The 22,543-nt window shown below is 36.3% G+C and overlaps 2 protein-coding genes across 2 annotated transcripts in view; both read right to left on the reverse strand.

Annotated features, from left to right (window-relative positions):
- Positions 1-183: 183 nt before the first annotated feature.
- Positions 184-9,621, reverse strand: LOC137406708 (matrix metalloproteinase-14-like). The gene is made up of 10 exons (XM_068093325.1): positions 9,544-9,621; positions 9,058-9,181; positions 8,842-8,952; positions 8,110-8,210; positions 7,429-7,636; positions 6,037-6,188; positions 4,970-5,114; positions 4,336-4,481; positions 2,718-2,853; positions 184-395 (listed from the first exon to the last, which is right to left on the reverse strand). Exons 1-10 carry the CDS (start codon positions 9,619-9,621, stop codon positions 184-186), a joined length of 1,413 nt encoding a protein of 470 aa, XP_067949426.1.
- Positions 9,377-22,543, reverse strand: part of LOC137406043 (sodium channel and clathrin linker 1-like) — a 28,316-nt gene continuing 15,149 nt past the window's right edge. Inside the window, exons 5-17 of the mRNA XM_068092562.1 lie at positions 22,121-22,255; positions 21,377-21,538; positions 20,882-21,042; positions 19,684-19,774; positions 16,824-16,994; positions 16,436-16,510; positions 16,163-16,311; positions 15,765-15,957; positions 15,537-15,673; positions 14,414-14,552; positions 14,055-14,150; positions 13,201-13,289; positions 9,377-10,285 (exon numbers count right to left, since the gene is read on the reverse strand). Coding sequence (XP_067948663.1) covers positions 10,123-10,285; positions 13,201-13,289; positions 14,055-14,150; positions 14,414-14,552; positions 15,537-15,673; positions 15,765-15,957; positions 16,163-16,311; positions 16,436-16,510; positions 16,824-16,994; positions 19,684-19,774; positions 20,882-21,042; positions 21,377-21,538; positions 22,121-22,255 — 1,761 coding nt within the window. The 3' untranslated portion in view covers positions 9,377-10,122. The remainder of the gene's footprint in view (positions 10,286-13,200; positions 13,290-14,054; positions 14,151-14,413; positions 14,553-15,536; positions 15,674-15,764; positions 15,958-16,162; positions 16,312-16,435; positions 16,511-16,823; positions 16,995-19,683; positions 19,775-20,881; positions 21,043-21,376; positions 21,539-22,120; positions 22,256-22,543) is intronic.

A 22,543-nucleotide genomic window follows, 5' to 3' on the forward strand; every position in this document is an offset into this window, starting at 1 on the left:
TCTTTAATTGCTATAGTTGGTCTTTCCTACCATCTTTCTGTAGCACCTAATAAACCTTGACCTTTGTATTTCGTGATATGTTGGCTTAATGTAACATACATTAAATATAGCTTATTGCTAAACTTGAAGCTAGAGTCAGGAAATACTTGAGCAGATTTTTATAGCAACCAAATGCAAGCAAGTTTAAGTAAATTTTGCACTCCCGAATGTTACCTGCAGCAATCTATCATTAAACCGATAGTAATCTCCTCCTGAAAAAAAATATGTCCGGGTGTTTCCGCCAAACCCTATGGCAGCGTCAATCCGTGCATATGGTAAGCCTTGCCATATTGACATATCCTTAGGATAACCCGCTGCCACATGCCAGTTCTCTTGAATCATGTAGTAGCGGCTCCCTAAAATTCCATCGAATTATAACAGCTAGCTACCAAATATTTTATTACGGTTATAGTAAAGCTGGAGCCACATAAGAGTCATTATTGAATTGATCAACCCCAAAAGAGAAAGAGCAATAGTTTAATGCTGACCTAGTGTCACATTGCATGACATATAAAACTACCAGAGCTCAAACGAATGGATATTTGAACAAACACATGTATTTAGGTAAAGAATATTAGCAGTGAAGAAATTGTGAAAGGAAGTACGGTTAGCCCACATGAAACTTGAGTTAGGATGGCAGGATGTATAATGGACTGTTCAGCTGTTGTAACTGTAAACCAACATCAAATAGACTCATGAAGCATAAAATTGTTGCTATGTCCATATGAATACAAATCATACGTCTCTCCATCTACTAAGACAGAACGCTGGCTGAGTTCTCAAACCAGTCATGTGGGACACAAAACAAAATTCACAAAATGGATTACAAGTTTTGGTCTTCCGTAATTCCATTTTAATATTAGTTAGAATTTTCAAAATCCAGTAAACAATATCCTGACAAAGATGACAATGAATAAGTAAAATATTTTTATCCTATCAGTATTCATTGTGGCTAAAACTATTTTTCATAATTCCAGTTGACTGGTTTGTTCACAAACTAGTTTAGAAGTTAGAGCACAAAGCAGCCAACTGGTATATCATTGATGTATAACAATGCGTCTGAAGATGCACAAGCGCATAGAATTACATTGGTTTATAATAGGTCCTATATAATAGTTTACAAATATTGTATTTGTTTTCTCTAGATGAACAACCAGAGTTTTGCGGCATTAAGGTACATACGCTCAAATTTATGATGGTAACCTTAGTCTATTTTAGGAGCAAATTCACGTATGATTTGTCTGTTTCTGCCAAAACGCAAGCATTGACTCGAGATCTTTCACTTTTGCTTCAGCTAACGTTATCACCCTTTTTGTCTTCTGGAGCATTGGCTAATCTGATCTCAGATTAAGATCCTCTTGACAGGGTTTTACTTATAACAGAATCCAATTTTAAACTAGGCTTATTCGTGTGCTCACAATGAGAAACATTTTGAGGTCTAGCTGCGCGGTAAACAAGCTTCTTCACCTTGGTGTAGCGTACCAGATTATAATGCCCTGTTTTTGTCATTTCACTTTACATTCTGATGTGTTTTTTTCCAAAGGGTGACTTCCATAGTTTTTTTTTGTTTGGTTTTATATTGAGTAGGTGGCGAATAACATGACATTCTTTTTGTTGTGTTGGTACCAACATCATTGCAAGGTTTGCTACAACATGCCATATTTAGTGCTATATAAAGAAGGAGAACTGATAATAATACGAACAGCATTTTGCGGTATTCAAAAACAAGATTAATTATTGATGACGAAAAATGCTGTAAAAGTTTAGGTTCAGTTTTTTTTAAATAATATGAATTAATGTACAAAACCTACTCACCTAGATATCTGGTTTAAAACTTAACTTTTTTCAATACAATTTTTCTTTTGCCTCTTATTTGCAACCTCCATGCTTGTTCAAGTCTTGCAACGAAGCAGTGTTGAGTGGCGAGTTGCGTATATGCAATGAATCAGTTTTACAATACACTATATGCAATTTTAACTGTCTGAAACCAAGACTGCAAAGGAAAAGGGAATTTCTTCACCAAAAACACTTTACTAATCACTGATAAAAATAAAACAAATCTGATTAACATATCTCAACTGGCTTAGTAATGAATTTTTTAAGTTTCATCAGGACTTTACGGACACCCAGCATATAGTCTGTATTGAAAAAACAAGTTGATTGGTTTGAGCTCTAACGACATTGTAAAATAAACCCATTTAGCTGATTTGTATGACTGAGATATCAGAGAAAAAACAAAAACTAGGCAAAGAAAATTTGTCGATATATTTGTAACCCTATAAACACCCAAAAAATGCAATTATCTCAATTTTTTCGTTTTCGCAGTTAGCTGATTTGAGAACTGAGACAGCGAGAATTAGTTCACTAGTGTTAAAGAGTAAACCTTTGGAGGTGACATGCTCGGCATGTACTTCTATATACTTCTGCTGAAATCATCAATTTGACACTCTGAAGCATGTTGAGGTTTATCATAAATACATTAACAAGAAGAGGGATTTGTTGGAAAGGGATTTGAAAATTTACAAATGATAGACAATGTAATGGCTGTCAAACTATTCATGGGTGTAAGAATGTGGAAACTTTACACTTAAAAAAACTTGGAAATGAGAAATAATTGTAACTAATATCTAAAACAATTTACATAGACGTGTCATGGAATGTTATTCCTTTAAAATTACCTTTTATAGCATAGGTCTTGCCATTACCGCTCCATGTGAATATGGCATCAATGTTGCTTGGCAGCCCAACAAATTTGTCAGCAATGCTTCCATTTGCAATGAATCTCCTGTTGACATATTCCCAATATCTATCACCCTTCAATTAAATAAACACCCATCTTCAGCAACTGGCTACCAGATCAGGCAAGCTTACTGTAGTAGACAATTCTATTGATGTCGATGGATGACTAACAGTATGAAGAAGAAGATAACTTCTATTTTGATTTTTAGTCAGAGATTTCTTTTACCATTTGCAAATCAATACGTAATTTGCCTTTATACCCCGGTTCTGCTCATTGGATGTATTATATTTAGATGACTTGGTGCTCCCATCAAATGTAATTCGATGAAGATGATGATGTGTGGATGAACAAAAATTACTTCAAATTCTTACTAATTTTTAAAAAATTTCAGCTCATCTAAACTTACTAGAGAATGTAAAGTTAATAATGAGAAGCTAACAAATCACTTGATGTTTACAGAAAAAACCGTATTATGTAAAGGTATCCTCAAACCTTCAGTGATATCATAAGTATGAACCTATCAACACAAGTTACACTTGAGTCTTACGAAATATAATTTTAGATAAGAAGACGCTGTTAACAAAATTTCATGTTAGCCATAAATATTTCCAAATGCTGCCAATTGGAAAGTATTTGTTGTCATGTCTCCAGTGGAAGTTGATTAGAATGCAGTTATCCTACTTGCACTAGACCCATCCTGTGTTATGATGTCATAGAGTGGGTTCGTTCAAATGCTCAGAATAAATGATTTTATTACATCATAATGATTACAATACACCGTATTCTCAAACGCTAAAAACTTTCCTTTTAAATAGCTTTTTTTAATTAAAAGTATAATTGACAACAAGAATAAGACAAGAGAGTGAATATTTGCCTAATTGCTGGATTGATTATTTTGATTGGTTGATTATTGCACCACTAGTATTTTGATTGGTTGGTTATTGCACCACTAGTATTTCAGCTTGTCTTCTACATTCGACAATTGTTCAAAAGTTAAAACTTTTAATCATATTGAAACAAAAAGACTGGAAGTCTTGCAAGTCAACTTGCAAGTCTGGAAAGTGATAAGTGCGAAGATATCAGAAACTAACATACATCCTTTGTCATGATGGAAGGTTTAAGTATGTAAGTAGGCATTTGACATTTCATTAGCTAAAAAAATTCATACAATATTACTCTTGCGTTAAAAAAGCAGCACCGGTTTAATAAACTACAGTGTATGCTATACACACATCTTTATAAAATAGAACTATACACCGCACACATATGATGAAAATATTGATACGAAACATTCACTTTTCAAATGTCTACCTAGTTATATAAAGTTATTTGAGTACATGAATCACTCTTGTACTCAAGTACTTGAGTGAACCAAGTACTTGAGTGGCTCAAGTACTTGAGTCACTCAAGTACTTGAGTCACTCAAGTACTTATGTATTTGAGTTTTAAGTACACGATGTTAATACAACCACATCTAAATTAAATTTGAAGATTTCCTTAAAGATTAATGTTTTCAATGTCTGTGAGAAGCAAAAGGTGCGAGGTGATGCGCTCACCTTAAAGAAGAAGGTGCTTCCATTATGAGTTGTGTAAACAGAGTCTATAGCTCCCTCTACCTCATTCCAACTGCTGTCGATTCTTTTTGGGTAGCCCACCATTTGCCAGAGGCGCTTCCCAATTACAAACCTCCAATAGAAGTCACCTGCATGAAGTGTCAAAGAAACTCTGCAGGTATGCTGAGTGTCAAGAAGCAAAGACAGATAACTAAGGATTTCCTAAAGAGAGGAATGTGTTTATGTTTTTATATCAAGTTCGGTTCAATTAGTGGCAGAAAACCTTTCCAAATAATGACCAGGAGTTGTCCCTTCCCTGCAGCACAAATCTTCACATATCTATGAAATGAGGGTTAAATCTTTTTACCGGTGATCTATTGAATAGTTCTTCTCAAACTAGACTCAGATTAGGTTCTCTGCATAAAGGTAAAAGTTCATAAGGTGATCATTCATTAGCCAAAGTTGTAATGACTTTAATAACTTGCAAAGACTAGAGGAAACAACTATCCTATTTTGACCTCTGAGCTAACAATTTATTCGTGGAAGTACTACACCAGAAAACAAATTTACCTTTATAAAGATCGTACAAAGAGCTAAGGAATATTTTTGTCATGATGTACTTCGACAGCCTCATTACCTTTATAGAAATATGTAGAGAGATCCTGAGTCGTCGTGACTCCATCTATAACCGGGTCCATGCAAATATCATAGTGACCTTCAGATGTTCCATGTTCATACGGAGTTGTTGTACCAATATCAAAACCTCGTGAGCCATACAGCGACTATTATTTAAAATACATTGGTAATCTTCTCATATTGCAACAGCATGGTACTTTTTCTCAGAGAGACAAAAGAGCAGTGTGAAACCGCTTACACATGGGAAATGTCACGCCCTGATTCATTGGCAGCATTATTAAGATAGCACATTGTTTACTAGTTAATAACAGTAGGCCTACATGTGCAAGACTTGATAGATCCTTACTATATACCATAACTAGCTGTGCTACCCGGTGTTGCCCGGGTAATAGAAAAGTCTTTGGACAGAAAATTGATTTGTATTTAACTTATAACAACATTTGCCATTCTATCTTTCAAACTGGTCAATCAATTGGCGACCAATCGATTAGTTGCAAAGATACCATTGCCAGCACTAGCTAGAGCCGAAAAGCTCAGTTTTTTAATTTTCTATTCATATTAAGTAAAATTTTTTGAAAGCTGACATTTGCTCATTTTCATGATTAGATAAACAACTCTCAAGTAGATTTAATGAAACTTTCTAGTTTATAGTTTAAATATGCCACTATTTTTCTGTCATTCTTTTGACTCTAGAAAATTATTAAATATTACTTTTATTGCAGAATAAACAAAACTATTAGCAATATGAAATTGTCACATTTTTTGCTGCCAACTTAATACTGCATATGCACTGGCAGCTGCATTAAACTTAAATAATAAAATAAAACACAGAGCATAAAATAATCTTTAAAAGAAAAAACAAAAACTTAAGCATTAGCTACTTTGGTATTCGATATGTCTAACAATTGTTACACCGGTTTGCATCACCTGCACTATCAATTGACAAGAAAGAGGGTTTATTCCTAACAAAACAATTTAATTATTAAATTTAGTAGTTGTTTGCCCTCCTGCAAGGTAAAAGCATTTTCTACAATAAGAACCACAGACAAATAGAATGTGCTGCTCAACCTGTATTGCCCTCATGTCATCGGGGTGAAGCTGGTGCTGTCGGCTGATCGATGCGCGATAAATGGGAGCCATAATAGAGTTAATATTGTCAGAGTGGGACAAACCCAAACTGTGCCCAAGTTCATGGGCCGCTGTGAATAGCAAGTCGATTCCTGCAAATAAAATACTTGAAAAGTTGTGGGTAGCCGAATTGGTGACAAACAAATCCAAGAAACAAGCACACTACCTTCTTTGACTTGACCCCCACTCAGTAAAGAAAGCTGTAGTTTAGTCAATGAGTAATTTAGAACATGCTGTATTAAGTGATAAAGTAACTACAAGAGTTATATGGGTGCAGCCTTTCTGAGTATATAAGTTAAAATCAACCCTCAACATACTACGTTTGTTCGTTCTGAAGTTGGCGTCGTATGTGATAACTGGTGCATGCTGAAACAAATATATTTTTAAAAAGTCCATTGTGTTTTGTTTATGTTGTTTCAGAATGCAATAAATCAAAAATGGTAATAAATACTCAAAGTACCTGTATGTAGTACTAGCTGTGCTACCCAGGCGTTGCCCGGGTGTTAAAAATCAGCTTATAAACAATGAGATGTAATGAGAGTTGCTTGCCACTTGCTATTAGCTTGGCACATTTTCAATGGGTAATTTGAGTAGTGGGCTTACTAATAACAGCTACTGCTTCTCATGACGTTACATCGTGATGGAAAGCGGAAGCGTATTTGCACCCATATGGCGACATATATCGCCTGACCATTGTACCAAGCTCGTGTGGCTGAATTGGTAAGGCACCAGACTGGTGAACCGCATGGTCTGAAATAAAATCTTTTGCGTTACGGATTTTTTAATTCAAGATTTTAATAGCTATAGCTGGAACCACACACATACCCACCAACTTTGGGATATATATATATATAATTATATATATATAAATATATATATAATATAAATATATCTATATAAATTAAAAATGAGTTTAAGAAGCTCAATGGAGAAGCTAGATGAAAAAGCTTAGATTATATGCAGAAACTGAATTATAAAGTGATGATCAATGAAAACCTGAGAGAGATGTGAATAGAAGTGCAGGCTGTTCAGAAGCAGGGTTACGGAATTCCTGGTTCTAACTTATTTTAACTTACACTAAATAAAGTTTCAATTAACTTAATTTCTATATTTTTCATTATTGTTGATTTTACCAGCATTTTTAGTTTTATTTTCTAGACTGTTTTACCATATTTTTCATGTTTGAAATTACTTTGTGTGCCAAAAAGTGGTGAAGTGTAAATCAGAGTTTCATCAGAGGTGCTTCAATGAAGATCCGTTTTTGATAGCCAAGGTTCTTGGATTCTTTACTACTAAGTAAATTTCAAAAATTTTCACTAGGTGAGAGCTCACCTTGAGAGGCGGTTCCCACAATCCATTTTTCACTGTCATCAAAGTGCACATCACCACCTCTCTCAGGAAAGAATGCATGAGCCAGGACACCACCTTCACCATCGAATGGGTAGCCATCATTGTGTGTTCGATTGGCGAAAACAAATACAATGTCTGCTGTAGTTGAGTTCACTTTGCTGAATGTGATGTTGGCAAATTCAGTCCACATCTAAATGTTATTTTTAATAAACTGCTTAAAATCATACGAATAAATTTTAGATACCAAATTTCATTTTATTGAACATTATTTCATTGGCCAATGCCAACAAGTACAAATCAGGCTGGGTGAAAAAAATTCTAATATGGAAAATTAATAGTATTGAGTTATTGTAAAATATTCTTTTTTATTTCCTTATTTTTATTGCTTATGGAAGACTTAGTTTTTTAAGAAGTTTTTAATGTATGATGTATCTTCTTCAGTGACCTCTGTTTGGCAAGTATAAAACAATTTCCCAATATTTCATAATAGTTTCCTATGCAACAACTTTGTCCTTTTGTACAGTACAGCATCAGGTTAGCTGCAGGCTCCTTTGACGGTTAGATGTTAAAATCACTCTTTGTTATGTTAAATACCAGTCATCTTTATGTCACTTGCTTGTCGATGTCAAATGTCAGTATTGATACATAAGGCAATTGTCATACCTGAATAGCTATGTGAATATGCTCCTCTATAGTGTCCTTCTGTAGCCTGTGAGTGTAGTTTGCTATATGGTAAGTTAGATTCTGGCTGAACCATTTACTTCCTATTAGAAAGCCAAAACACATATTAGTATCCCTAAAGAGTAAGTGAATTACAATGAATTAGAAAACCTAGAACTATCAAGTCAAACATCGGGAGTGGACAACTCCTAACACAATACCAGTGCTAGTCTACCTTTGTCTTTGCTAAAAAAAGTGGTTGGTGGTTGAGTAGCTTGTCACTTATGGAAATGATTAAAAAAATTTTGTTTAGTTATTGCATGAGAAAAGGCAGAAACATTTTATAGATTTTGCTATAACATAGGTAACTCAAACTAAACTTTTTCGGTAAAACAAGCTTTGCTCTTGATAATAAAGAGGCGATAGGCCAAAACTTTGCTAAAACCTACCAGAGACTACGAACGATGACACCTAATCCTAATTACAGCTAGCTCTACCCATACTACAACTGATACTCCACATTATTCCAACTTTTATAAACTTTGTCTACTATTAGAAAGTTTCTAATGATAAAATAAGAATAGGTAGCTTTTTTCTTATTACCTGAAATACAAAGAAATACTTACACCTGTTCAAATTGTTGTTGAGTCAGAGGCAGGTCAAGGCTTGGTTCTAGCTGACCACCTTGCCTTTTTTAAGCACTTTTGAATGCTATAACTGTAATCCTATACATACCCTGAAGAGCGTAGCGTCTTTTCCTATGGCTAAACCTGTTAGTACCCATTTTATCTGACACTCCACAACGTGGACGGTTCATCATTTCTAATGTGGAATTGTTCATTACTCCTGCAAACAAGGTTTAGCAATCTTGTAAGTGAGAAACATGAGTCTACATGTAAATGTAGACAGGAGCACCGCCACCATATCGGCTTTAGCCATGTCTGAACTCACCAGTTGCTTCAAGGCCAGCCATTGACTGAAAGTCCACAATAGCCTTTTCATAGTCAGCATATGAAGCAAGGTTACCGGTATGAGGGTCAGGTGGAGCCAAGTATCCATAACGCATGAGGTAATCCTGCACAAGCCCAGATTGAGTATTACTATAGTTTTGCGCGGGTAACCAAGTCCACTCTAATATGCAAATTATATATTCATAGGCAAAAAATTTTTGACAACCAGTTCTGCTCAAGCGCTGAATATCTAGCATCTCAGAAAAAAATAAATTAAAATATTAATATAATTTAGTTTTACATTTTTTATGCAAGGATCATATAAAAACTAGGTGGTAGAAAGTTTAGTTTCACTCAAAAAGTGAATCTCCAGACAAAATGAATTCATATAGAATCAATTCATATTACAAATTCATATAGAATTTTTTTATAGGAAATCATTTGAACTACCACCAATGTGGTTAAGAAGACACATGAAAAAACTTACCATAGCTTCAAACGCATTATCATAACAGAGAGTTGAGGGTAAAACACAGTATACCAGAACTATCAGATATAGAGCCATGATGATGTGTAGTACAGTAAAGACAAGAAAGAAATGCCGGTGCTTGAAAATGTCTCAATATTAAAGTCCAATAATGACGTGATGACATAAGACTAATAATTACTATATAATTGGCAATCAGGAAATTTGGTGCTAAAATCTAATTATCAAAGGCTGTCTAAGCTAAAGTGAGAACTGAAACAATCAGAACTTTATAATATTAATGAGACATACGCATAGTTGATCAATCAAGAACTTAGTAATCAAAAGGCTTTTTGTTCCATACTATATTATGTCTGCACTCTTTATACTAACGTCTTCATAAGAACATTTCTACACTCTGCTGTAGTTATAGTAATATGTACAAAAAATAATAACAAAATCTTTGGACGGTTAAAAATGAGAGACAAAAGTAGGAGGTAAAAAGTTACTGTTACCAAGCAACAGTTTCACTAGCAAACATAGCACTTGTCTGTAACAAAACATAAGAGTTAAACATACTAGGGCCATCTAGAGCGCTCACTACAAGTTAAAATCGTCATCTAACAAATCTGTGAGATGTTGACTTCCACGAAACCTTGACCTGGTAGAGGCACCAATGTTTAGCGAGAGTTCATCAAGAACGGCAGGAGAGCGAGCTGCATAGCCATTCTCTCCCATTTCACTCATCCGGAATGTTGCTTCCCTGTGTAAAGAGTGCAAGGAAGTGACAGTGTGGTGGACAACCATATTTAAAAGCAAAGACTAACAACGAAGCGTTAGAACTATCTGGTATTCAATTTGTTTGAGCAGAAAGTATGCATTCATCTCGTAAGATCTCATGGAGCCAGAAGGTGCTATACAAAAATATCATGCTAGTTTAATACGTACACCACTGTATATACACTCGTTCATAAGCTTATGACATATATAGTGTGACCCCTAATTTTTGTAAGAAATTTAATTTTCACATACTTATGTATAACGGCTAATGCTTTGCCGTATAACACATTTATTTTACATTCTGTATGTCTTATATATAAAACGTAAAATAGAAAAATGGGCAACAGACAGAGCATGGTATCAATGCAGGTAGAATATAGTTGATGCAGCGCAACTGACCTAGTTAGTACCTGACCTAGTTAGTACCTGACCTAGTTAGTACCTGACCTAGTTAGTACCTGACCTAATTAGTACCAGGTGCACACATATGGTCTATGGTAAGGCACCCTCAGTCACATTTAGAAGCTAAAACCCAATCTGAATTGTAAATAGATAAGTGGAAATCTACTTTAAGGCGTATGTAACGGATAATTACCACATATGATAGAATCATACGTACTACTACATGTAAATGTAAGTAATATAATACATCAAAATAAATATGAAAAACAACAGAGGAAAACAGAATAAGGAGCAGAGCTGAAAGCTATAGTAATGTAGATGTGTACTAGACGAATAAGTTGCGGTGGGAAAGGAATCACCTCAGCAATGTAAATGCATGAGAACAAACTTGAGCGTCAATTAATGGGAAAAACTGTCTTCAATATTTTATATTATTGTTTTTTATTATTTTATATAAGATATTTGTAGATTATAAATGGTACACACAGGGAATAAAGTTTAGCTATTCTTCTAGTAACAGAGATAAGATTGTAGATTATAGAGGTGAGAAAGTGTACTGGTAATGTTAGGGTTTGATGAAAGTACCATGGGAATGTAGGGCAAGTTACGGTCGCCGACTTGTTAACCCCAGCAAAAACGTCACCTGTGTTTAGTGTGAAAACCTTTTTTAGTATAAAAAACTGATAAAAAAAACTCACAGAATACTTGCGTATATATGATAATCTCACTGGTCGCATGCTATGCAAGCTTTTTTATAACCACCATTAGTAAGGGGCTATATCTTGTGATATATCACGACTGAAGGTCTACGAGGGGCGATCGTAAAGTTCCAGGAATTGTCTCAGTACACAAAAACCGTTAATCGTAATCACTTAATTTAAACTGTCCCCTTCAAAGTAATCGCCTGAGCTTGCTATGCACTTGTCCCAGCTGTGTTTCCACTGATCCATGCAATGCTGGAAATCACTTTCCGTAAGGCTTCGGAGTTGTCTCGTCACATTTTCTTGAATAGTTGGTATGTCGTCAAATCTTTCACCTTTCATTGTCAATTTGACTTTGGGGAATAGGTAGAAGTCACATGGTGCTAAATCAGGTGAATAAGGAGGATGGTTAAGCACAGTCACCTTATTTTTTGCCAAATACTGACGTACCATCAATGAGGTGTGAGCCGGAGCATTGTCATGGTGTAGGTACCAGTCACCTGAGAGCCACAAATCTCGACGTTTCCTTCTGATACTGTTTCTAAGTCTTATCAGAATGTCTTTGTACACATGCTGATTCACAGTTTGACCATGTGGCAGAAATTCAGAGTGTACCACACCTCTAATGTCGAAAAATGTTATCAGCAGCGTTTTTACATTTGAGCGAGACATTCTAGCTTTTTTAGGCCTAGGAGAGCCAGGGGATTTCCAATGAGAACTTTGTGATTTGGTCTCTGGGTCATAACCATAGACCCAACTTTCATCCCCAGTCACAACTTTTGAAATAAAGTCAGGATCTTGTGTTAAAGCATCTTTTAGTTCGATACAACAGCTAACTCTTTTTTCTTTTTGGTCGTCAGTGAGCAGTTTGGGTACCATCTTTGCAGAGATCCTTCTCATGCCTAAATCTTCAGTGAGAATAAGATGACATGTACCATAAGAAAGCCCACTTTCTGCTGATATTTCCCGTATAGTCAATCGCCTATCTCCCATCACCTGCCGCCTCACAAGGTCTGTGGCAGTTGTGGTCCTTGAAGTTGCCGGTCTGCCCATGCGGTCATCATCTTTAGTACTTGTTCTTCCCTCTCTAAATCTTTTGTGCCATTCATAACAGGCTGTTTTCTTAAGGGCAGAGTCTCCATAAGCTGTCCGTAACATTTGGAGCGTCTCAGCACCGGACTTTCCAAGTTTTACACAAAATTTTACACAAACGTGTTGCTCTTCTACTTCATTCATTTTCGAACAATCTGACGAACGATAAAAAATGACCTTGACATTACCTACTATAACTTCATTGCGGGTGCTCTGACAAGCGTAAAACTTTGGCTATGGGGAAATCCCGTGCTGCTTAGCAACATGGAACAATCAAAACAACTGCACATGGTCTTATATTTGACTAGGAAAACGATTCCGGGAACTTTATGATCACCCCTCGTATATCTAGCGATTGTATAAAAATACCAACACTTGATCACATTGTAATATCCAGTCACTAGAAATTATATCATAATTCCTGATACATTGCATAGAATCCTAATTACATCATGAATTATGGCATAACGCAATCATAAATCACAATCACATAGTTTATGACAGATCCTGCCAATATTTGTTAGGAAACAGAAGGAATCTAATATAGGAGCTCACAAACAACAAAACCTGTCTCTTTGTGTCATAAGTATTACAAATCTTCTATGAGAAGGTATAAAATGAAGACAGTCGCTAGAGAAAGAGAATGTATTTTTGACATCACGCTGACCATGAATTTTAAGAGGTATGACCAGGGATGACTCACTTGAGATTAGAGTCTTGAAGATGACTACTCATAGCGAGTTGCTGTTTCTCCATTAGGAGTCGTCTTATCTTACGATCTTTCTCTGTATTCTACAAGACCACAACCTGAACAAATCTAGGTAGAAAGGTTTTGAATTGTTTTTTGTTTCCTTTTTGTACAAAACTAATTTGAGGATCATCCTCCATTGCTAGAGATAACGGAATACAATGTCAACTGCTAAACGCAGCGCTGTAATATTTAACACGCCACATACACAAATGCACATTTACCACAAGTAGCAAAAGCTACAAGGAGACATGAAAGCAAAGCCAACTTTACACCAAGAAAGCCTATTGGGTAACCAAAATACTTGTTGCAAATATTAATTGTATAACAATGCTTCATTTATGAGTTGGCTGCAACAACAGCCACATCCGTTTTAACATGTACAAATTTAGTTATATCTAATGACCACGGACCATGTGTTTTCTAACATATCAAGTGTCGCTTCACAAGTATCAGAAGATGATTGACTAGAGCCTAAACATATAAAACATGGCCGAATGTTTCGACTCAAACATAGAGATAACTACAGAAGGATGTAGTGACACTCAAGTGATTCCTGGACTTGCCACTTACAACAGTTGACCAGTTTAAATGTAACTCTGGCTAACTCTCATAGACTAGAGAAATTGCAAGCTAATTTCTAGAAATTAATTTTCAATTTAATAAAACAAAAAATTAAAAGCATTATGTTTAATCTCATCCTCCGAGTGACGTCTCTAAGCACTCTACTTACAAGCTGAATGAACAACAAAACAAGTACTCCGCGTACACTTGCTGTCGGGTGGCAACATTAGAATGTTGTGACTCACCTGTGCCAGGGCTTCAGCAGCCTGCTTTTCTGACTCTTTTGTTCGTAATTCTATTTTCCTCATTTGATTTGTGTAGTCTTTCATCATCGTCTCAGCCTAGAATATAATGAGCAGTTAGATTTTCTAGCAAACTTACTTAGTCTAGTAATGACCACTATCATAACTGTTACGACAACATCAGGTTTACGGAAGTCCTATATAACCCCCTTTCATATATTCAGGAATGTTACATGCAATGATAGCGTGTGCAGCACTGGCTAGGATAACTCAGCCTATCCTTCCCTCGACCATTGGCTTGGTAAAAATCCTCTAAAATTTTCAGCGTAGCATACTAGTTCGATAAATATGAGATTCAGTACCTCTATGGTTTTATCTCTGGCTTCTCTAAGCAAACTCGTGAGCTCATCTATCCTGGTCTCCTTTTCCGAGCAGCTTGTCCGAAGAGATTGCACTGTTTTCTCCCATTTCTCTGATAGCATGTGATATTCATCCTTCCACCTTCAAAAGGAAATAAATTTATGCCAAGCGGCAAAAATCGATTGCGAGACAGATAAAGTCGTTTTTTTCTACTAAAATTCACTAATACCTCAAGATCTCCTTTGCAAAATACACATCAGAAATCTGAACGCAGTCTAATTTTTTTGAACAATAGAAAGACTAGTTCAATTCACAGCAACATGACAGCGCACTCTGTTGCAATAAAGCCATTCTGCCAATCAACTGCTGACAGTATGTGTTGCTTGAAACTCATAATTCCACCAATTTCTCACTGATAGTTTTAACCAAGTTTGAAGTTCTGCACTGTAAGGAAATAGTTAAAATGGCTGGTAAAGCAGCTGCTCAATCTATCGCCCTAGCAAAAGTAAAGGTGTTTGAGGCTGTGGCTATCTGATAAGTCCCAAGTGGATGGCTGTGGCTATCTGATAAGTCCAAAGTAGATGGATGACTACTTCTGCATCAGACTGAGTGAAACAGACAAGAAGGTAGCGCTATAAGTTTAGGCTAGATTAAGAATAGGTTACGGATGGATAATGATAAATTAAGGGTAGATTAAGGGTAGATTAAGGATATATTAATAATAGATTAACAACAGATTAACGGTATATATAGGATCGATGAGGAATACATTAACGATAGATTAATGATATATTAAGGGTCTATTAAGGATAGATATAATGTTATATTAATGATATGCTAATGATAATATTAGGGATAGATTAGGGATAGATTAATGATAGAGTAATGATAGACTAACGATAGATTAATGATAGATTAAGGATATGTTAATGACATATTAAGGATATATTAATGATAGATTAATAATAGATTAATGATATACTAAAGATAGATTAATGATATATTAAGGATATATTAATGATAGATTAAATATAGATTAATGATAGATTAATGATAAATTAAGGATAGATTAATGATAGATTAAGGATAGATTAATGATAGATTAATTACAGATTAAAAACTCACTGGTTTGTTGATCGCTGCTGACTGGTAATCTCCTCCTGCAGTTTATTCATCAGCTTTCGATGGGACTCCTCAATGGCCCGCAATTTAATCTCAAACTCTGTCTGTTTTTGGCTTAGACTATGCTCCATGCACATCATCTGAGAAAACAGAGAATAGACACAGTTCTGAATAAAACAGTTTCGTACACAAGGATACAAACATACATACCACACCAGTTGTAGGACAAACCTCTTTACTATGTTTTCTCTCGGCTGCTTCAGCCTCCCTCCTCATGCTGTTGGCAAGCTCTTCAGAGTTATGTGCCTCCTGAAGGTGTCGCAGACGATCTTCATTCACCTCTTTAAAATCTTTCTGTAGAGCCGATAATCTTTCAGTGAGGCGGTCATTATCTCTACTCATTGTTAGTTTTTCATTGGCCAGCCTACGATCATACGCTATCGTACATTACTGCCAACATGCATACGGATCAACAATAAACTATAACGAAATTGAATAAAAAGCGAGCAAATACAGGAAAATAATAAACAAAATTCAAAAACATTAAACATCAAAATAATGGCTGTAGCTGCAATAGCAAAGCACAGCTCAACCATTATTTAATATAATACGTCTTCAGACCAATCCACCTCATTTCAGTGCGCTTGAGCTCGGCATCTATGTTTCGTAATTTGCCTTTCATCTCATCTCTCTCCCACTCTGCCTCACACGCTCTCTTGCTCAGCTGGTCGTATCGTCCTCCATCCTCATAAGCTTTGTTGATTCCCTCCTGGTAGACCTGTAGTAGCCAGTTTCAAATGCGTTCATTTCATAACCACCAGAGTTCTTAAAACAGATATTGTTAAAATATAGGGTGTAGCAGACCAATGCCCTTGCGCTGCTAAAACTACGATCCTCCATACCTTTTCCAGCTCCGCCTCTACCGCCCGCTTCTCCCGAACAACTCTTTCTAACTCTGCTTTGAGACTGCCATTTTCCTGCCAAAATGGAAACAATAACTACAGGAAACCATCTTCAACAGTTTTTGTATATGAGCTAACGTATACCACCACAGTTAGGATTAAAAAATGGGAAAAGAACCTCCAGAGTCCACTAATAGATCTCCATGAATAACAAACGAAACCCATTTTTAAATCAACTAAGATACAAACTCTCCAATGTTAGAGCGGCATAAAGTTTTGAATTGGAAGTACAAACTGTTCATTGACTTGCATGCCAAGGCTAATATAAATATTCATGGTAAAGAAGCGATTACACAAACCAAATGCCACCGAGAACCTACAAACCTACCGACTCGACGAGCTGCAGACTGTCATTGAGTTTTTTTATCTTAAGGTTATTGTAGGATTGCACTTTGTCTACTTCGTCTTTCGTCTTCTTGCCCGCCTGATCACAGAGCGAAGAAAGCTCCTGCCGCAGACGATCCACCTCGCTCTGGTAATTCTTCAGAGCCAGAGCCATCTGATTAACAAAGCGTCCAACAGCCAATGAGTGAGAGTGCGAGGTCATGTGTAGGCAGCAGTTACAACCGAGGCAGCAATAATACAAGTGATCAAACACCTACTTCAAGCAACAAGTTAAGGCTGCTTCAATTACAAAAATAAAAGAAAGTATGAACTCACCACTTGATAAAATGGTGTCAAATTACACATTTTCTTTAACACTTCTTTATAAAATGGTTACATAAAACTTTCAATACATTTGGTGAATGGAGAGAAAATGAACAGCACTAAATACACGCCGCATTCATTACTCATTCAGGGTTCATTTCACAAATGTCTCCATCAAAGCTTTCATTAGCCGCATTGTTAGCTCGAGGATTGACAAATAAACAGTCCGCTAGACCTCAGCGGAGCAATCCTTTGTATAAAGATATTCCATTATGTCTAGAATTCGCTTTCGATTATCCAACTCAAACTGAGTGACAGAGGCTAACAGACTGAATAATTCCTCCGCAGACCGCAAGTTGCATGCCCGGAAGAACAGCGACAACAGGAAAGGAGAGCGTGGTGCAATTACGTTTATGCCTCAATTATTACATTCAAATAACAGCTGTCTTTTATCAATTGCCAAATAATAGTATCTGTCGGGATCGGTGAGCACAGGCTAATGCAGTTGCTAGACTAAACTGACCCTTTTGTTACCAACATACTGTTAGTGAAGCGACGTTTCACAACTTTCTTGTCGCATGAAGAAACAATTGCCATGAGATAATTGCTGGAACAAATACATATAGTAGTGTGCTTCAACCATTGTGTCGCCGTTGGCTGGCAAGATTTTATTTGGGGGAAGAGAGGGAGGCAGGCAGTGGGATAGAATCCACTTTTCATAAATCAGATAATTTCTTCAGTTTTCAAAAACATTGCTTGCTCTTACCACAATAACATACATTTGTCTCGTGACTATCTACATGAACTGCGTAATAACCAAACTTATAAAACGTTAGCATATAAAACTATTAATAACTGCTCTTCATAAAATCTTGGCATTCATCCAACAACACGCAAGTTTCTGACTGAACAAAGAGAAATACTGAATATTACATAATATTTTTTCTGAGCCTTTAACTTTTATTCGAAACATTAACAAGAATGACTGTATATTGCCAATATGGACTAGCAAGTTAAATATTCTCAACTTTTCTAGCTTAAAGTGTAAGAATTGGCAGAAAAAGGGCTGAAAAGTATAACACACTATTGGTCTTCCAAAAGTAAAACAGCCTTCTTTAATCTTAAACTAGCCTTGAACTAGTGGGCAAAGATGTTTGGTTGAATGCTGTCTTCACAGACACACACACAAAACAGCATCATGCCATAGAAATAAAAAGTCTTCACGGTTCAGAACACCCAATCAACACACGAATTAATTCATCATAACATTGAAAAAATTAAGAGTTGTCTATCCTCTCCTACTACTTATGAACGAATACATTTGAATGTGCGAAATAAGCATCAGGGTATACAAGATTTGTCTACCATTAGTTACTTGCACACATAAATTGTACTCATTCAGTTTTAAAGAGTTACCTTATCTCATGATCAGTCAGCGCCCTTACAAAGATGAAACTGCAAAGAAATTGTGTAGATTTTATCAGAAAGTATCGATATTTTTTATTATTTGCGATCTTTTTATGTTTGAGGTGAACTGACTGCCAAAATGTTACAAAATCTACAAAACTTGATCTTGGTTAAAACACTCAAATCAGGTAAAAGTAGGATTATGATGTCTATAATTGCAAAAAAACAGACGGAACAGAGAAGCATAACGCTGCAACTTGATCAAGTTGAACCCAATAACCGATATCGACTAGTTATGTTATTTCAGCACATATTTGTCTTTTGAGCATTTTAACCGCGATAAAATTTTGTCGATTTCAATCTTGAAACATTCTGGCAGTCAGATCACCTCAAACATCAAAAACAATTGCAACTGAATGAAAAAAAAACTTTTGATAAACTCTGCAAAAATTTTGTGAAAGTTCATTTTTAATCTAAGAATTAGCCGACCTCAAAAGCTCACAATGATTAAAATAATGTGCGAGTGGAGTAGCGGAACAACATGACAGTACCACAGTACTATCTATGCGCTTAAATGCCTTAATCTATGATAGGTGCTTAACGCGGTTAAAAAGTGTTTTCAGTTTATCATTAATCTGATATAAAAGTTTCTGCTGATTCTAATGGTGCTCAACCAATATGGTCAACCAATATGCTCATCCAATACCTTAATTTATCGATAATGTTACTTGTGAAAAATAATCACAACAACGGCAAAACTTTACGAGCAAATAGAATAGCTTGTTTACAATTTAGAATTCCATGGCAACAGACTTCCACCAGTCCTTGAACCATCATCTTTTTTGGCTTCACTTTACAAAATTAAAAAACTTAAATAAAATATAAAAGTGAGAAAAAATAATATTCCAAATTAAAAACTCACAGCATAAACATTTTTTGCTATTTCTACCAAGTTTAACATAATTAAAATAAAGTAGGCGTGGTGGAAAGGCGAACTTTTGGTCTAAGTCTAGATGTCCAAATCTCGAATTCTCTGATTGAAGTCTGATTTGTCTGAGATCAGACATGTTCAAATGTTGAAGTATGGCTAATGACTATACGCATTTTTATGAGATAAATTGGAGTTGTCCTACCTCTGTTTTCTCAAGCACAGCCTCTTCTGAGACCTGAATAGCTTCCTTGACACGTTCTGCAGAAACTTGGAGTTGTGATTCCTTTTCCTTGCTGCAAAGAACACAGCGTACTTTGTTAGACATCGATGCGTCAGGACAAATGTTATATGCTTAATCGTGAAACACAGAACACTCCACTAACACTTCCATAATAACAAGTGACAGTAACCTCCTCCATAATAACAAGTAACAGTAACCTAACCTCCTCCATAACAACAAGTGGCAGTAACCTCCTTCATAATAACAAGTGGCAGTAACCTCCTCCATAACAACAAGTGGCAGTTACCTCCTCCATAACAACAAGTGGCAGTAACCTCCTCCATAACAACAAGTGGCAGTAACCTTCTCCATAACAACAAGCGGCAGTTACCTCCTCCATAACAACAAGTGGCAGTAACCTCCTCCATAACAACAAGTGGCAGTCACCTCTTCCATAACAACAAGTGGCAGTAACCTCCTCCATAACAACAAGTGACGGTAACCTCTTCCATAACAACAAGTGGCAGTTACCTCCTCTATAACAACAAGTGGCAGTAACCTCCTCCATAACAACAAGTGGCATTTACCTCCTCCATAACAACAAGTGGCAGTAACCTCCTCCATAATAACAAGTGGCAGTCACCTCTTCCATAACAACAAGTGGCAGTAACCTCCTCCACAACAACAAGTGACGGTAACCTCCTCCATAACAACAAGTGGCAGTTACCTCCTCCGTAACAACAAGTAACAGTAACCTTCTCCATAACAACAAGTGGCAGTAATTTCCTCCATAACAACAAGTGGCAGTAACCTCCTCCATAACAACAAGTAACAGTAACCTCCTCCATAACAACAAGTGGCAGTCACCACCTCCATCACAACAAATGGCAGTTACCTCCTCCGTAACAACAAGTGGCAGTAACCTCCTCCGTAACAGCCAGTGAAAGTAATCTCCTCCATAACAGCAAGTGAGAGTCACACTTTCCACAGCAACAAGTGAAAAACGCGCCTTGCATAGCAACAGCCAATGATCACAGCCTCCATAGCGAAAGCAACCAGACACTTTGCAATACTCCATAATATCCATTCAAAACGCAACCTGTCTCACCATTTACAGAAGAATAAAGTACTATATCGATTATTACTAAAAGAAAGTGAAAGAACAACTTTGGTTTCTAACCAGATCTTTGAAAGTTTCTTGATCTGATCAAGTTGACTATCAACTAAGTCATTGAGTGTGTCGACATCCATGTTCACATCAGCCAGTTCCTTGCTCTTCGCTTCTAATTGCAACTCTACACCCCGTATCGTTTCCTGGGCGCTAATCAGTTTAGATCTTTCCTAAAAAACAAAAGCTATTCATTATTGCAACTGAAACATTGACCTCTCGCGTCAACAATAACTTCTCTCATACCTTAACTAACAGACACGAAAAACAGCATAAAATATCATAACATGTATTAAAAGTATATCATAAGTATCATAACACGTATATCTTAAAAGTATTATATCATGACAAGAAATATATGTATTCTAAATAGCGAGGCGATAGTTAAAAAAATTGCTGATAACAATCTTGTTGTATCCTTTATTCAGTTTCATGCTTCTCTAGCATTTTGAGGTAGTTTCAATATACCATGCAACAGAAATGACTTAACGGAGTGAAACTCCTAACCTGCATCGCATGATCATCCTTTATATGAGACAAACTCCTTTTGTAGTCCAGCAACTTCTGCTCACTCATCTCAGTCTCATTCCTGCACCTACGGGCCTCTTCTCGTGCTAGCCTTAGCTCGTGATTCAACTCGGTGATTGTTTGGCTAAATTTGGCTTTTGTCTAAAAACAAATTTACAAGCTGGAAAGTTGAATATCTTCTATAATAGAGGCCTTCTTGCATCATCATAAATTCTTATTTGAGCCTCCCAGAGATGAACGATTTACATGCCTAATCTTTTACAGCTTGTTTTAGACAGAACAATTTAAACAGCCCTCACCTGTTTGTAAAAGCAGCCATGAATTGTGATAAAACCAAGAGAATAAATGACAAAAATTTTGTTTGACAGGATAGTGTGTAATTGTTCACTTAATAGGTCGGAGATCGTCATTTCTATTATTGCATCATCGTACACGAGACAATGTAAAACAATCCAAACAATGTAGAACCTGTGACAATCATATAAAATATTTGAAAAATGATGCTGAGAATATAAGATGGTGCATGACACTGTAGCAGTGAAAACAGACTACAGAGCACCTTCAGGATACAATTTTGGTGAAAAATCGTATGGAGGGGTACAGAAACCATAGTACTGTACAATAAAAGAGAGAGTGAGAGAGAGATATATAGCTAGAAATAGTGACAGCGCAACAGAGAGAACAGATTACATCTAATATGCACAATGAAACAAGTACAAATACCTGCTGATGCTGAGACTGCAAATGCTGCCAGTGACTGTTGGATATATTTGTCTGCCTCAACTCTGAGAGTTCTTCCTCCAGTCTAACTACTTCCCTTTGTGAGCCTCTCAGGAGGTCATTAAGTGCATCTTTCTCCTTCAGGACGATATAGAAACACTCATCATTAACACTAGATGTAAGGTGCCATAATATAACAGAGATGCAGATTAAGACCAAAAAAGCTAAGATGAAAGTCCATAAGAATGAGGAAAGGCGGCAGGGGAGGTAGTTAATGTCATTTCCATGACTAAGGAAAGGTCAAATTTATAGCACAAATCTAGATTGTGGACGTCAGTGACCCTGTAGCAGCCATACAGAAAAAAACCGAGCTAATGATACAACAACACCTTGAAGTGTGTACACGTACATTAAAATTGCCTTGAC

This window comes from Watersipora subatra, chromosome 10 (genome assembly GCF_963576615.1).
Source record: "Watersipora subatra chromosome 10, tzWatSuba1.1, whole genome shotgun sequence".
NCBI lineage: Eukaryota > Metazoa > Bryozoa > Gymnolaemata > Cheilostomatida > Watersiporidae > Watersipora > Watersipora subatra.

Coding starts and splice junctions, on each gene's coding strand:
- LOC137406708 (XM_068093325.1), bottom strand. CDS start 9,621: ATGGCTCTATATCTGATAGTTCTGGTATACTGTGTTTTACCCTCAACT. Junction 5,115..6,036: donor ATGACATGAGGGCAATACAG/GTTGAGCAGCAC, acceptor TTTAAATAATAG/TCGCTGTATGGCTCACGAGG. Junction 4,482..4,969: donor CTCTACATATTTCTATAAAG/GTAATGAGGCTG, acceptor CACTTCATGCAG/GTGACTTCTATTGGAGGTTT.